General features: G+C 36.8%; 1 protein-coding gene across 1 annotated transcript in view; it reads right to left on the bottom strand.

The window, feature by feature from the left end:
• The window catches only part of EFCAB7 (EF-hand calcium binding domain 7), a 62,399-nt gene that overhangs the window by 11,625 nt on the left and 33,768 nt on the right, over nt 1-17,006 (bottom strand). The window contains exons 8-10 of the mRNA XM_019628203.1: nt 15,737-15,899; nt 14,532-14,665; nt 9,831-9,979 (exon numbers count right to left, since the gene is read on the bottom strand). Of these exons, the coding sequence (XP_019483748.1) occupies nt 9,831-9,979; nt 14,532-14,665; nt 15,737-15,899 (446 nt within the window). The remainder of the gene's footprint in view (nt 1-9,830; nt 9,980-14,531; nt 14,666-15,736; nt 15,900-17,006) is intronic.

The raw sequence follows: 17,006 nt of genomic DNA, 5'->3' as shown, positions 1-17,006 counted from the left end.
GCGACTCATGGCAGCCCAGCTCCAGGTTGAGCTGTTGTTCAGCATCTTAGCTGTGGAGGGCAGTGTCACTGGCCCTCATATGTGGGATCCGAACTGGGGTCCTCTGGCATCCCAAGCCAGTTCTTAACCAATGCGCCACTCGGCTGGCCCTCTGATAATTTTAGAGGAAAATTTTAGTGCTATGAACTAAGTAATAAAAAAACATGACATTTTGATTTTTGTTTAGCATGTTAACTGATAATATTCACAGAAAAGAAAACTATAACCTCTAGCAAATCAGTAATACCTCCTTTAAGCCACTGTACCACCCCACCATTTGGTTGAAAGCCATCCCACGTCATCTTAGTTATTTAATTTCCTTTTCTAACTTTAAGCCTACAGAAAGAAGTCATCAATGGGCTCTAAATGATTATGTTTACAAATGAAACTTAATGGATGGATACAGAGCACCGAAAAGAACTAAATGTATGAAAATAAATTCGCAGTTCAAAGTTAGTGTAAAAGCACCTTTAAAATCTGAGATCTAAAAAGACTGTGCATTTGGGGATGGATTTTTCTACTGTCCACCTTTTAGTCCTTACTATAGCCTACAAGGTGGACACACACACTAGTCTTCGCCTTTCCATGCAACCCAGTCTCGTGCCTCGCTGTACCCCAACTACTCTGATCGTTCAGATCCTAGAACAAAGGAAGCTTTTCCCTATGTCCAAGCCTTCACATGGAGTGTTCTGTTTTTTTCACATCTACAGAGAAACCGGCTCTGGTCTCCCAATCTCATTCATTCCCCTACTGTTCTCTATTACTGCCTCAGGCTTGTTTCTTTCAAAACGCTTTTGAAATGATTTTATTTATTCTATTTAATTAGCCATTCTCCTTCATGGAATGTAAATTCCAAGAGGGCAGAAATTTTGACTATTTTTATCCATCATTGTATCCTCAGTGCCTCTTTATTACAGACTTACAACATGGTAGGCATCCAGTAAATATTTGCTGAATAAATAAGTGAATTTACACACACTGATGGTCATCGTTTTAATTTGGGGGACAAAAGATAAAGGTTCAAAGTTGGTAGAACATCAATACAATAGACATTTTTATTAAAAAATTTAAAAAATATTTTAATGACTCCAACTTTTGGCAATAATAAGCACACCTTATTTATTTATTTATTTATTTATTTATTTATTTATTTATTTATTTTAAGCTGAACTGTCCTGCCACCTGTTGGCAGCTCAGCGGCTGCTCAGCTCAGGCTGGGCATCAAACTGCTGTTGCTCAGAGCTCAAACTCTTGAGCGAGCTCTTAACCAACTGAGCCACTCGGCCGGCCCTTTAAGCACACCTTTTTAAAGAAATAGAATGAAAAATCATTGGATTAGAAAGCAGAAGACCTGGGTTTGTAGTTGGATTTTGCCATTTAATAGCTATATGACTGGGGGGAAGTCACTTAGCTTCTATGAGGCTTAGTTTCTTCACTGAAAAAATGGGATTAAATAGTATATATTCTGCCAAGGGTTGTTAGAACTATCTAACAGGTGACTGTGAAAATATCCCACAATGTTGAATTCTAAAAAAAAGATTATTTATAAAAATTAAAAGAATGATTGTGGATTTTTTTCAGTACTAAATAGATTCTGGTATTATTTTGCCATTTTTCAAGTCTTGATTATCAGCTTTATTCAACCAAAGAGTATCAGTATTTAAAGATTCACTGAAAGTAAGAATCTTAAAAGGTCTTTGTTAAAGACATGTTTTCTAAAATTTTTAAAATAAAATCATATCTACTCTAAAATGCTGCCCTATTATTTTTTCTGTTCATGGACTTAATCTTCTATGTACCTATTCTCTTTATCCTACTAAGTTAATATAGGAAGCATGCAACAAAATAAAAGAAGTTCTATAGAAGCTAATATACTATTATAGATACTATAGAAATACTTTGAAAGTACTATATGACAAATATTATAAAAGCACTTTAGAAATACTATAAAAATACTTTTAACAGATCATTATGCTGTGAATGAAAAAGGGGCTATGAAATAAACCACAAGCCTGGGGGTGGGGGATGGGAGTAGGGGGGGGAGGGTACATGGCAGGTCTCACAAGTTCAGTTACTAAAAGGATGGTCTGATCACAAATTCCTAACTGGGCAGGTCATAGTGGGTAGTCATGTCCCAGGCCTATAGCTTCCTTAGCAAAGATTCAGTCTTTACCTTAAGTGGGCTCTGTCCATTGTTCTTATGAGTCCCGAGTAACATACCTTTGTAATGTCAGAGTAATTCTCTTTCCTAGTCCACTCAAAGGCAAAACCACAGGAACCAGAGCATAAGATCACAGAGCAAACTCATTATTATCTTGTTCCCCGAACACCATCTCTCTGTGCTATAAATGTTAATTATTAACTATCCCGTACCCACCAATGTAAAAGAATTATATGTCTTTCTGTTTTGCTTTTTATCCAATCCTAGAGATTTCCCCATTTTGCTTTCTCCCACCCCCTTAATCTACCATCAATGGATTTCATGTAACCCTCCTTATGTCTCCTCATTTGGTTCTACGGTATCACTAAGCTGCAAACTGCCATTCTCTGGAGCATTTTCTCAATCTGTTGAGATTCTGCTTCAAGGCATGTCCTCAAAATTTCACTCAACTAAACTCTTGTAGACTTTTCTATAGGCTGGAAGTCCTTTTATTGGTAATACTAAGCAGACAACTCTGACTCAACTCCTAATATATATTGGATTGTCAGAAAAGTCATGATGTATTTTGTCTATGTTTTTCAAAGGTCATTTATTTATATAAAAAACAAAGATCAATCAATAACATATTACTCATTTTATTCGGTAACCTTTTACCATCTTTCAGTGAGCTTCATAATTCCTCCTTCTTAGAAGGACCTGTCTTTATTTGCGAAAAACTGAACAAGGTGCTGATTTGCTGATTTACAGCCTCATCTGAATTGAACTTTATACCACACAAGGAGTTTTGAAGAGAGTGAAACAAGTGGAAGTCTGATGGTGCAAGGTCAGGCGAGAATGACAGGTGTGGCAACACATCCCATCCAAGCTCCAATAATTTTTGACGGGTGATCAAACTTGTGTGTGGTCTCACGTTGTCATGGTGGAACACGACTCCTTTACAATTAGCAAGCTCTGGACGTTTCTGGATGATGGATTCATTCAAACTGTCCGATTGCCAACAGTACACATTCAAATTGATTGTTTGGTTCCTTGGTAGGAGCTCGAAAAACACCAGACACCTTTAAAATCCCACCACACTGAAAGCATAACCTTCCTCTGTGAATGTCTGCTTTCGATGTCAGTTGAGGTGAATCATCACGTCGGGACCAAGACCATTTGCACACCACATTGTTGTAAAGAATTCACTTCTCATCAACAGTTATCAGTCGCTTCAAAAAAGGATCATTTTCCTCACATTTAATGAGCACATTGCAGATGTTTATACACGTCGTCAAATGAACTTTGAGTTCACGCGGAACCCAAATACTTAGCTTGCTTACATATTCCAGCTTCTTCAGGTGGTCGTGAACACTTAAATGATGGATATTCAATGTTTCTGCAATCTCTCGTGTCATGTAACGTGGGTTTGACTCGATCAATGACTTTATTTTGTCATCATCAACCTTTGTGGGCCTCCGTGACCGAGTTGCGTCGTTGAGATCAAAATCACCAGCACGGAATTTTGTGAACCATTGTTGGCACTGACATTCTTGTAGAGCATTGTCACCGTAAACTTTATGCAACTTTTCACAAACTTGACATGTGTTCTTCCCATTGAGGAAGTAAAACAGTAAAATATGGCAAAAATGCACAGTTTGGGCTTCCATTTTCAACTTGTTGTAGAATCTCCAAAACTCAACTAAATCACTCAATTTTTTTTTTTAGAATGAAGCTAGAACTGTCAGCTGTCAAATGACATAGCAATAACATAGATGCGAATGACTCTAGTACTTCCAAAAATCAACTAGTGCCATCTGTTGCAAACATGTGTTATGACTTTTCTGACAAACCAATAAAACAACAAAACAAATCCATGGAGAAGTTCAAGGATGCCATTGTACATACACAAAACCTGGCCTGTCAAATTCTGAAATGAAACACTGAGAAAATCAGATTTGAAGACCCACGGGGGTAAGATCTGGCAAAACTAAAATGGTCACCTGGACACAAGGTAAGATCCTCCATGAAACAACTCATTGCAATAGGGATAAATAGGCTATAATATGAAATACTGAGGAAAACGTTCCTAGAATAATAAAGGATGTGGTCAGTCCATGCTTTATCTGTAACTAAATTAACCTGGAAAAATTGTGGTACATAAACTGAGAATGTGTTCTAAAAGATTCTCTGAGCACTTCCAAATTGGTTTTATACAGGTGACTCTTCCTCTATGATTTATGAATATGTACTACTAATAAGAGCACATTTATTTTCAGGATGGATCAAAATATCTACCTATTGAAAAGACACAACCATCATCACTGCCTAGGACATTCCAGATTATTGACTGTGTGACAAAGGACACATTTAACAGGAACAATTATTCATGAATTTTGATTACTTAAGGGTTTGCTCCTTACTCAAAAACATTTTGTCTTTATCATTCCCAAATTTCTGGAGAAATGAAAAGGGCCTTAACAGAATTGTAACAGTATAGCCTTTAAAGATCTTAAGGCTGGCCAAGCGGCTCATTGGTTAAGAGTTGGCTTGGGAGTGCGACCTCTGAGCAGCAGGGCCACCGGTTCAGATCCCACATGGGCCAGTGACGCTGTGCCCTCTACAGCTAAGATGGTGAACAACAGCTTGATCTGGAGTTAGTAGCAGTGTTAACTGCTTTGCAAACACTTTCTGACCCTCTGAATATTGTTTCTGATTCGGCTTATGTAGTTCATACAGTACAGAACATTGAGATGGCGTCTCTATCTTACAATTCAAATCCATCTCTTAAAATTTTATTTAATCAACTCCAGCAGGTTGTGAGAAACTGCCAGCACCACTTCTTTATCATGCACATTCATGCTCATACTGCCCTGCTAGGTCCAATGACACAAGGCAATTCAATTGCTGATTCATTAGTAGGGAGTGCCCAAGTTGCTGAGGCAATGCATTTCATTCTTTAACTCATACTAATGTGGGTGGTCTGCGTTCACAGTTCTCTATCACAAACAAACAGGCTCATCATATAATACAGACATGCCCTACCTATCAGATCCTTAACACACCTCCAAAATGCACTAAAGGAGTAAATTCTCGAGGTCTCGTTCCTAATGATATCTGGCAAATGGACGTTACTCACGTCCCATCCTTTGGAAAATCCTCATTTGTACATGTTACAATCGATACTGCCTCTGGCTTTCTTGTGGCTACAGCTCAGACTGGTGAGGCAGTAGCCCTCTCTTGCCATCGTTTATTAACCTGTTTTTCTACTATGGGCCTCCTTAACAACATTAAAGCAGACAATGGACCTGCTTACACCAGTTCTAAGCTTGCAAGCTTTTGTGCCACTTGGAGTATTACTCATACCACAGGCATCCCTTACAACCCACAGGGTCAAGCCATTGTTTAATGTGCTAATTCAACCTTAAAGAAACAGTTGCAAAAACAGAAAGGGGGAGACATAAGAGAAACCCCACAGGTACAATTAGCAAAAGCTATGTTTACTTTAAATTTTTTGAATTCATCTGGTTCAAGCACTGAACCACACCTTGGGCGGACTGCAGCTAAAAGACATTTTCATAACAGCCCAAGGTCACTGGAAAATGTGCCCATTTGGTGGAAAGACATTCAGACTAATCAATGGCATTTATGAACTTTATTGACATGGGGACGAGGCTTTGCTTGTATTTCTCCAGGTCCAAAAGAACATCCTTTGTGGGTACCTGGCCGGTGTGTCAAACCATATCAGCATGACACCGAAAAAAAGAAAGCCTGGACAGGGTTGTAGTTGACAATTCTTATGAAACCATTATTGACTGGGGTCCCTTTAGGGATACCATTCATTTCTGTTTCCATTTAAAATGTTCTGAACCTCAACGAAGGAGGGGACAGATATCCTATTATGGCTTTCCCCGAATCACTGAGTCTCCATTTACTTTTCCATTTTTTGGAAAGATAGGGCTCTTGCCCCGCCTCAGTTAAGAATGATTAGACCCATCCAGGGCTCATTTCAAAGGACCTTATGGAAAGTAGCCTTAAACATCGGACCAAATAAGATTTGGGAAAAAAAAATCTTACTAAAAATAACAAAAAATATACTTTCCAGTTGGAAAAAACAAAAATGCTCTATTTACAAGTTTGTCTTAAAACCCCTTTTGTTTTCTTGGTAGGAATCTTCGCCACTAATCAGGCTACAAAATTAGTCAAATGCCCTCAATGTCATTTATATACCTGTCTTAATTCCTCAATTTATAATACCTCACACGACCAGATCATGATATTAAGAAGGAGACGAGGATTATGGCTCCCCATCCAAGCTTCTAGGGTGTGGGAAGGTTCTCCAACTGTCCATATTGTTTTGCAACTACTTCATAAGATTTTACATAGGACTAAAAGATTTACTGGTCTTTTAATAGCAGCCACTATGGGAATAATAGCCGTAACCACCGTTGCTGCTGTCTCCAGAGTAGTTCTTCACCAGACGGTGCAGACTAGCCAATTTGTACAACAATGGCATGAAAATGCCAGCAAAACTTGGAATCAGCAGATAAGAATTGATCAAGAAATCAGTGTACGATTAGCTGATTTAGAAATAACTGTTGTTTCTCTTGGAGACCAGTTAGAAAGTCTCCATACCATGATTACCTTAAAATGTGATTGGAGGGGCCATCTGAGTGGCGCATTGGTTAAGAGCTGGCTTGGGATACCAGAGGGCCCCGGTTCGGATCCCACATATGAGGGCCAGTGACACTGCCCTCTACAGCTAAGATGCTGAACAACTCAACCTGGAGCTGGGCTGCCGTGAGTCGCTGGCGACGGCATAGGCTGCAGCCCCTGCTGCAGTGGGTTGCCATGGGCTACCGCGTGTAGCCAGCAGCCAGCGTGAGCGGCCAGCAGCTGCTGGGAGCAGCCGTCCAGTGAAGCAACGTCCTCCACAACTAGACTGAAGAACAAAAGGACAGCAACTTGTCTGTTCCCCTTCCCCCAATTCCCCAGCGCTGTTCCCATCCCCCAATTCCCCAATAAAATCTTTAAAAAAAAATGTGATTGGAATGTTTCCACTTACTGTGTAACTCCTTTTCCTTACAATCAGACATGTACCCCGTGGTTGGAGGTAGAGCTCATCTCTTGGGACATATGCCAAACCTTACTGTAAATATCCTACAGTTGCAACAAGAAGTGGTCAAATGTCTTCTGCGAATCTCCAGCTCCTCCCAGGGGAGGAATCCCTTTCCGCAGCTGCGGAAGGACTTTCTGCTCTAAATCCCCTTACTTGGGTGAAAAGTCTAGGTGGAGGATTTGCCGGTGCTCTTATATTTTTATTGATTATTCTATTATTGCTCTGTTTAGTCCCCAGATATGGACAACAAGCCCTCCGGCGGGCAATAGATGAAGAAACTGCAAAGTCTGTGTTTCTCCTGCAAAAACAGAGAGGGGGAGATGTTGCCTTACAGTTACATCCTCGACCGCTCCCCCACACCAACCCCTGACCTAATAAGGTCATGAGGAAGTGTCTTGAAATGCTGAGACCCAGTGGAATGATATCACTAAAGCTTCCTCAAGGCGGTGTCTCGGAACGCTGAGACCCGATGGAATGATGTCTGTCATCTCCCTTATTTTTATCGCCGCGGTACAGCTACACCATCCTGGGGGTTGTGTGTGTGGGAGTATGAAGGCAGAGCAGGTGTTGGAATACAATGGGTCTAGTTGATGGAAAAGAGCTAACTACAAAAGCTTATAGAAAGAAGACTTAGGGAATCCTTGGGACTTTTCTTGGTCAAGCTTGGAAAATCTAGGGTCATGACTCTGGAGTGCTCTCCAGTCCCTTCTTATAATACTTCTAGTTATACTTGCTTGTCTCAGAGTTTAAATATTGCCCAGAATCTTAAAATGCTTCTGAACAGTTGCTGTCCCAACAGACGACTTAAAGACAAAAACAGGATGAAATCATGATAAATGCACAAACTGAAAATCAGATCTCCAGAGACGAAACCTCTTCTTCAAAGAGAATCAGTGACAGTGGTGAGTGAGCCTTTGATAGTTTCTTCTATGGCTTTAGTGGGATGAAAATCAAAAGGGGAAGCTGGAAACAAAACAGTTCCTATAAACTTATGAAAAAAATGGTGATTCTGTTGTCTTGGTGACAAGTAGTCATCAGAACTGGTTTAAACCTGTTCAGATGATATACAACAACTCACCTCAATGAATACAGCTTTGTAAGCCAATCAGTTGTTAGCTCTTCACTTTTGAAAGCCAAGCAGTGAGGAACAGGTTCGTGTCAATAAGTACACTGCTGAGTGCCAAACACTCAATAGTCCCACCAGAGCAACCAGGCTTCCCCAAATCCTATTTAAATAAAATGAGTATTCTGCTCTGCATGGAGAGAATGTAACTAACCAGCACAGCTCTCCTTTATAGTAAGCAATGAATTCAGTTTGCCTTTTTATTTCAGTTATTGAGTGGTGGCCTCAGCATCCTTTGACATTTTCACTGTAAGTATTATTTTACCTTTTGAATTTTCAATGATGTGAATATATTACATATTCAGTAAATGAATAAATAAACTTTAAATTTAAAAAGTTTTATCTCAGAAATCCTTTTTGCCTATGGTTTCAAAGGTCAATGCCATCAGTAAATGCTATAAAATGTTTTAAATTGCTCTCAACTTATTTCGCTATTAAGTGAAAACATGTGTAACAGACAATATTATTCATAGATTAGATGCTGATTCTGTACCATGGTTAAAATGTGGGGTTTACTGAATGTTAGATTAAAGTAGGATATAAAAAGTTAATGTAATTATTCACCTCCTTTACTAATAATGGCAAAAAAATTATAGAAAGCTTTTCGGAAAACAGGTTTATGAAGGATTTTGAATGATGTCAAAACTAGGAATTAAACTAAAGTCTCAACACACCCAAAACTTAAAATTGTTGGTGCTAGTGTTACCCTACGTTGATTTATTCAGAGAAAGGACAGATACTATTTTTAATTTTAAATATAAACATATATACCATTATCTAATATGTAGCCTGAAACTCTTCAATTCTTTATTTTAAACCTGACACAAAAATACAGATTTTAAGAAGGCCTAATTTTTATTATTCCTCTAGTTTATTACAAATCTTATTCAACTTCTGTACCTATCATGTTAATAAGTAATAATAATAATAATAATAATAGCTAATACATACACAGTGCCATGAGCCAAGCACTGTCCCAAGTGTTTTATAAATATTAACCCAAGGAGTATCCTTTGTCAAAAGATCAGAATTCCAGTTCTCATTTAGACACATTCCCCTTATTCTAAGAGAGGCTTTATTCTGTTAGGACAAAGAGTTTCCCTATAGAAATCAGACTCTGGCAACTCAAATACTAACCACCAATTAAGAAATATAATTTTTTAAATTACAATCTTTTTCCTGTAGATCATATGTTTAAATACCTTTGTTCCTGATTTATTTAAATGTTGGTAGTAGCTAATTTTCAGCTAAAAATAGGAATTTGTATAAACATGCCGTTGTACCCAGGATTCTTTCACATACTGAAGTTCAAGAATTCAAGTACCCAATTCAAAAGTCACATGTCAGAAAAGGTTTGTGGGGTAAAACATTCTGGACATTAAACCCACTCCAGAACTTTCAGATTGCTTTACCTCTGTCAGTTCCAGAGCTTTATTGTAGCCCATCGAGTGCAGAGTGACCCAAAGGTCACGAGGGTCTCCTTCGCGATCATTGGCTTCCATTAGGTTCAGATCCATAAAGCCCTGTCGCGTTAGTTCATTCTTCTTTGTATCAAAATTCTCTGTCAAAACAACCAAAAGTTATTTTTTATGTAAATTCATACATTTAACAAAAGGTCTATTATGTATTATTCATAAATGTTTACTTGAAAGGAGGACTTATGAATCTGTGAGCCACGTAAAAGAGGAATAAGGGTGGCTCAAAACATGCCTGAGATATCATTTTAATGTCCCACAAGGCAACCTGATAATCATCACAGTGCATGATTTAGTTCTTCAACAAAATCTGATGTTTTAAATAATGTAAATGTATTCCAAAATTAGAAGAAACTGCAATTTTCCTGGGTAAATTCCAACCTGCCTGCTTATGTAGAGTAGATACTGATATATATTGCAAAAATTAAACTGCTTCATATATATTTGCCACTTAAACCCAGAAGAATCTAGATAAATTTGATATAATACCCCCAAAACTACTGGTATTTCAAAAAGGGAGATGGGGATGGTGCCAGATTTAAGAAGACTGCTATATCCCTAAATATTCCAATTTTAACTGAACTGTCCCCTTTTCCTCACAAAACTGTTAGATAATAGGAAATACTTTGGAGTTCATGAATGCCTCAGACAAACTTAAGTATGTCAATTTTAATATTATTTGTAAGGAAAAATAAATTCATTTAGAAGTATTCAGATATGTGTAATTCCTGAATTTGTCTATTAAATAGATAATAAACAGCTACTTATTATGGATTATATTCTCTAAACTGCCCAACAACATGAAAGATTCCATTTTCCAACTCCCATCTGTAATATACCCAAGGAAAGTGGGTACTCTAATTTGAGATATCTGTTTTGTATGTATTATTGTGAGAAAAGCAGCTGAGACAGAACTGTTTAAAACTAGTTGACTGATTAATAGTTTAAAATGTTTAGAGTTTGAAAAGTGACTCATAACTTTTACAAGGGAAAAAAAGTAAATGATTAATTAGATCACTGAAATGGAGGCTGGAGTTACTCTGTAGAAAAGCAAAATGAAAGAAATTAATATTTGATACATAGTACAAATAAATTATTACTTTCAAGAAAATGTATCTTGATACTGTACTATAGAGACTATCAATAACTAATCTACTTTAAAACTTAAAATTCTCAATCCTCCATTAATTTTTTTAAAGTTTAATACTCAACTTCAAGACTTATTATAAAGCTATAGTAATCAAGACAGTGTGGTATTGGCAAAAGATTAGATAAAAAGATCAGTGAATAGAATGGATAGCTCAAAATAGATCCTTACAAATATATTCAATTCATATTTGACAAAAGAACAAAGTCAATTCAATGGAGAAAGGATAGTCTTTTCAAAAAATGGTGCTGAAATAACAGCAATATTGCAAATATTTTTTGCATCCACATGCAAAAAAAATAAATCTAGACAAGGACCTTACATCTTTCACAAAAATTAACTTAATGGGTCATAGAAAAAAATGGGTAAGAGACCTAAATGGGTCATAGACCCAAAACACAAATCTATAAAAACTTCAAGATAACAGGAGAAAATCTAGGTGATCTCGTGTATGACGATGAGTATTTAGACACAACACCAAAAGTATGATCCATGAAAGAAAAAATTGATAAATGAAACTTCATTAAAATTAATAACTTCTGCTCTGTGAAAGACAATATTAAGAGAATGAAAAGAAAAAACCACAAACTGGGAGAAAATACTTGTAAAATATATATCTGATAAAGACTTGTATCCAATATATACAAAGAACTCCACAATAAGAAAACAAACATCTTAATCAAAAAATGGGCAAAAGATCTGAACAGACTCTTTGCCAAAGAAGGTATACAGGTGGTAAATAAGCATATGAAAAGATGCTTGATATCATATTTCATTAAGGAATTGCAAAGTAAACAACACTGAGATACCACTACACATTTATTAGAATGGCTGAAATCCAAAACACTGATAATACCAAATGCTGACAAGGATGTATCAGGAATTCTCTTTTATTGCTGGTGGGAATGCAAAATAGTATAGCCACTTTGGAAGACAATCTGATAGTTCTTTCAAAATTAAACATAGTTTACTATACCATCCAGCAATCATTGAATTGAAATTATTAAAATGAGTTGAAAACTATGTACACACAAAAATCTGCACGAGTGTTTATAACAGCTGTATTCATAGTTGCCAAAAATTGGAAACAATCAAGATGCCTTTTAATAGGTGAATGGATAAACAAACTGGTACCTTCATATGATAGAATATATTATTCAACACTAAAAAGAAACGAGCTACCAAGCCACAAAAAGACATGGAGGAAGCTTAAATGCATATTACTAAGTGAAAGAAGCCAGTCTGAAAAAGCTGTATACTGGATGCTATTTCAACAATTTGATACTCTGGAAGATGAAAAACTATAGAGACAGTAAAAAGATCTATGATTACCAGGGATTTGGAGTGATGAACAGGTAGGTAATAGGTGGAGTGCAGGGGATTTTTAGGGCAATGAAATGATTCTATATGATACTATAATGGCATATATATGAAATTATATACAGAGGGTGACAAAAAATGTATACGCATTTTAAGAAAGGAAAAAACTGTATTAATATACTTGTATACCGATAATAAAAGATGAATACAAGTCACATTTGACTTCTGCAATTACAAGAGATGCTCAAAGTGGTTACCATCAGCATCCAGACACTTCTGATTACAGCGAACTACTGCTTGAGCAACATTGACCAAAGTGTTAAACATCTCTTAGTATATGTATACATTTTTTTGGCACCCCCGATATTTGTCAAAACCCACAGAACTGTACAGCACAATATAACCCTAATGTAAACTATGAATTTTAGTTAATAATAATGTATTAGTATTTGTCCATCAATTTTAACAAATGTACCATACTAATGCAAGATGTTTATATTAGGGGGAATTAGTAGAGAGGAGAGAAGGGATACATGGGAGATCTACTCAATCTTTGCTGTAAACCTAAAACTACTTTAAAAACAAAGTCTATTAGTAAAAATAAAGAAGCCTTTAAGTCTAGAAACAGCTTATTAAAATGATCTTACAGATAGTGTTTTTTTAGTATTGAGGAGAATAAGTAAAATTAATGTTATATATGACTAGAAAGATAAACACTTCAGAAGCGAAAACGTCCATTTCTTTGATGCATTATTAATGTCGGTGAAGAAGACATTCTCCCCAAATTATTTTTTAAGTCAATTATCCTTGGGGATTTTTTTATATCATGGTGCTTAAGATTCTGGACCCTGACTGCCTGGGTTTGAAACTCAACTGTGAAATTTCTTGCTGTTGAACCTTGGTCAAGTGACTTATCCTCTTTTATTCTGTTTCCTTATTTGTAAAATGAGAATAGCACATAACTTAGAGAGTTTATATGCAGCAGTGCTTCCACCTGGTATATGGTAAATTCTCAAAAAACGTTAACTATCAACTCTACCAATTTAATTAAATTTTTAAACTAAAATTTTATTTATCAACAGCTTTACCATAGGAAAATCCTAATTATGATTTACTCTCATGGAATGTGCTCTAGTGCTAACAATAGAGAATCAAAAGATTATATCATTAAAGTTTTAAGATGATTACATCTTCCTAAAAATAACTCTATTATGCATATTATCAATCTTGTCAATCAAAGTTTAATATTATAAATCAATACAGATTTTTATTATTGATTACATTATGTAAACTTTCAGTTAAACAGAGATATGTTTTTTAAAATCTTCCTATTAATAATATTTCTACTGTACTCGCAGTTTAGATAAACACATTTATCAGACTCCCACCTGGCTCACTAATTGTGCCAAGCTTAGACCATTTTAAGAACCAGAGTAGGACACAGTACTGCCCCAGTGAAAGCAATATGTGAGTTAATCTCTGTCTTGACTGCATTCTGGCCTCCTCAGACTTCTTGTTCTGTGACCTACAGTTGGCTGTGGCTTTTTGGTTTTCCCCTTTAACCTTTCAGTTCTTGGCTTAAATACAAAGGCCTACTTTATTCCCAGACTCCTCCTAAGGGACAAATGTTTTTGCCTCATTCTCAGTATTTTCTTTGCCTATCTTGGTATTTTTGGCTTCCATACCTCCATGAATGGACTTTCTTAATTCAACTAAATACAAAAAACTAAAGAATTCTTAATAGGTATAAACAACTTCCTGGGTGGGAGCTTCTTCATTTTTAGTACAACTCTAGCCTATTAGCTCTTTGCTGCCCTCTCCTGGGCAGTTGAGGGCTCTTGACCACTTCAGTCCCATTGGTATTTACACCAATGGGACTGAAGCTAGGACAGTGTTTCCCATTCTAAGCTCCAAAGAGCATAAACTAAAAATGAAATTATAATTAAGTACTGAAACGCATACTGTCTTTTAACTTGAGTAATACACCAACTATCAATTTAAGGAAAATAAATGTTTAAATTTTTATGGTCTACAAATAACGCTACTACTTTTAAACTGTCCTAATTGCTATAATAATATTCCATGGTGAAGTCTGACACTTTACTTCTTAAGGATGAAAGGAGGCTATATATATTTTTTACATATCTATCCAGAAAAAGAAAAGTGCTTACCTCTGCAAACAGCCCAAGCATCTTCATCACATTTCTCACCACTGGTTCTCAATTCAAAAAAATTGTATTCTTCAAGGCTAAGAAGACCATTTCCATCTAGATCAATTATATCAAATATATCTGATAAAGTTGACCTAAAATTATAAAAATAACAAATTATTTCTCGTCTCCAAGGCAACTAGACTGAAGAAGGTTTCTATGAAGAAAACTTTCTAAAGGAAGTAATATCAAGGCATTGAACACTTTTTGTGAACTATAATGTATCCAAATATATTTTTTACTCAGTCTAGTATTACATTCGATAAAGAAGCTTCTAGGGCCAGCCAAGTGGCGCATTGGTTAAGAGCTGGCTTGGGACGCCAGCTCTGAGCAGCAGGGCCCCAGTTCTGATCTCACATGGGGGCCAGTGGCACTGCCCTCTACAACTAAGATGGTGAGCAGCGGCTCGACCTGGAGCTGGGCTGCCGAGAGTCGCCGGCGATGGCGTAGGCTGCAGCCCCTGCTGCAGTGGGCTGCCATAAGCTACCGTGTGTGGCTGGCAGCCAGCGTGAGCTGGCAGCCGGTGTGAGCTGCCAAGAGCCGCCGTGAGCGGCCGTCCAGAGACCAGAGACCGATCTGCCTCACCCGGGGTGAGCACAATGATGGTGCCAACATGGGCCAGTGAAGCGACATCCTCCACAACTAGACTGAGGAACAGAAGGACAGCAACTTGTCTGTTCCCCTTCCCCGATTCCCCAACGCTGTTCCCCTCCCCCAATTCCCCAATAAAATCTTTTTAAAAAATGAAGCTTCTAAAGCGACCACAGTATATCTCAACACATAGTTGGACCTCAATGAAGAGTAGTTCCCTTCTTTTTTCCTTTTTCCATCCACTATCTTTTTCCTCTCCACCAGATGTTCTTGTGTATATCTAGGGCATGGGAGAACTATCTAAGAGCTGGGGTTTCCTATTTGACAGTTATCTAAGTCAATAGTGCAACTAGCAGGACCTATTTCTAAGGTAGTGCCTGCTACCCAGAAATGAATGGCAATCCCAGACCTGTGAATGGAAGGTCACTTGCAGATGCCTAATGCAAGAGCCGAATTACTGAATTGGAATCTTGGGGTGGAGTGGCAGCTGGCCAAGAGAAAGGATGGAAGACAGGCTGTTAGTATATATATCCAGTTTTGATTTTATAGTTCTAACCTTAAAAAACAGAACTTACCTAAATTCCTTTGTAAGAAATAATTCCCCTGTTTCATATCTATATACAAGCTGGGCTTCTTCTGTTATTGGCTTTATTCCTTTCCTCAGCCTACAGCCAGTTGTGGAAGGAATTAACCAATAAATTCCAGGTCCTAGTTCACCAGTCCATCCAGAAACCTTTTCTCAAAGGAATTTAAAAACAAACAAACAAACAAAACTACTATGAGCTTAACAAATTTTTTTTTAATTACAGTTGAGCTTAATGATTTTAATCTTCCTTCTGAAAGGAAAGCATTAGAAATAATTTTTTAAATCAATATTCACCAGTTCTATTATGGGTCTATCAATCTTTCACAGGTTTCAAAATCGTTTTTTAATGCTAACCCTAGTACAAGACCATTAGATGTCGTTCTCTGCATATATTTTTTTAAATGCCCAAAACTCTAACAAGTAAGAAGTTATATAATATCTAAATCTTCGCCAATGATCTCCAAAGATGTTTCTGTTGCAAATATCTTCAACAAGAAGCAAAGACATAGATCTTAGAATAGTTTTTTTCAGGTTATAATTTTCTAATTTGATTCAAATATAAATATATGATTTGTAAATCAGATTTCAATGACACAAAATAAAATAGTTCACTGTTTGTATAAATTAGCCATATTTGTAAGAATCCAGTTATGGATTGGACAAAAGGACAGGAATTTTACTATTACTTATGTAATATGGACTCTAAAACAAAATGGCAGAATCCCATATACAAAATTCTTTTCCATCATAGGATATTTCTAATGAGTGCCAGGACATTTCTATAGAATAACATTTCATTCTCCTGCTCTATAAAAGGAAGCAAAATGGCACCTCTCTATGCACCTTCTAGGTACTTTCTAAAGCCCAATGGCTTCCTATAAAACCTAAGGGTTGTCTCTGTCAAATATATTAAATCTAAGCATTTTCTAGTCATGTATAATAGCTAAGCAAACAGCTACTTGCCCTTGATCACAGAAATAGCCTTAGCAATTTCTGTCTGGTATTGTTTCCAAAACCTTTCAAAACCCAGGTATATTTTAGGTCATTCTGGGTACTCACATACAAAATAAAGTTGCTCATCTGAGTTCTGGGTTCAGCCTTATTTCTACCCTCAGAAATCAGAGGAACCATAATCCTCCTAAAGTGACCATGTGCTATTTTGATATAAGAAGCGATCCAATAAAACTGAAGGTCATTTTGAATGACTAAAGGTTGACCAAAGCCATCCTTTAGAAGCCATAACCTTTTTTTTTTTTTTT

This window comes from Hipposideros armiger, unplaced genomic scaffold (genome assembly GCF_001890085.2).
Source record: "Hipposideros armiger isolate ML-2016 unplaced genomic scaffold, ASM189008v1 scaffold_755, whole genome shotgun sequence".
Taxonomy (NCBI): Eukaryota; Metazoa; Chordata; class Mammalia; order Chiroptera; family Hipposideridae; genus Hipposideros; species Hipposideros armiger.
Note: the sequence above shows the minus strand (reverse complement) of the source record. Positions and strands in the feature narration are given on the sequence as shown.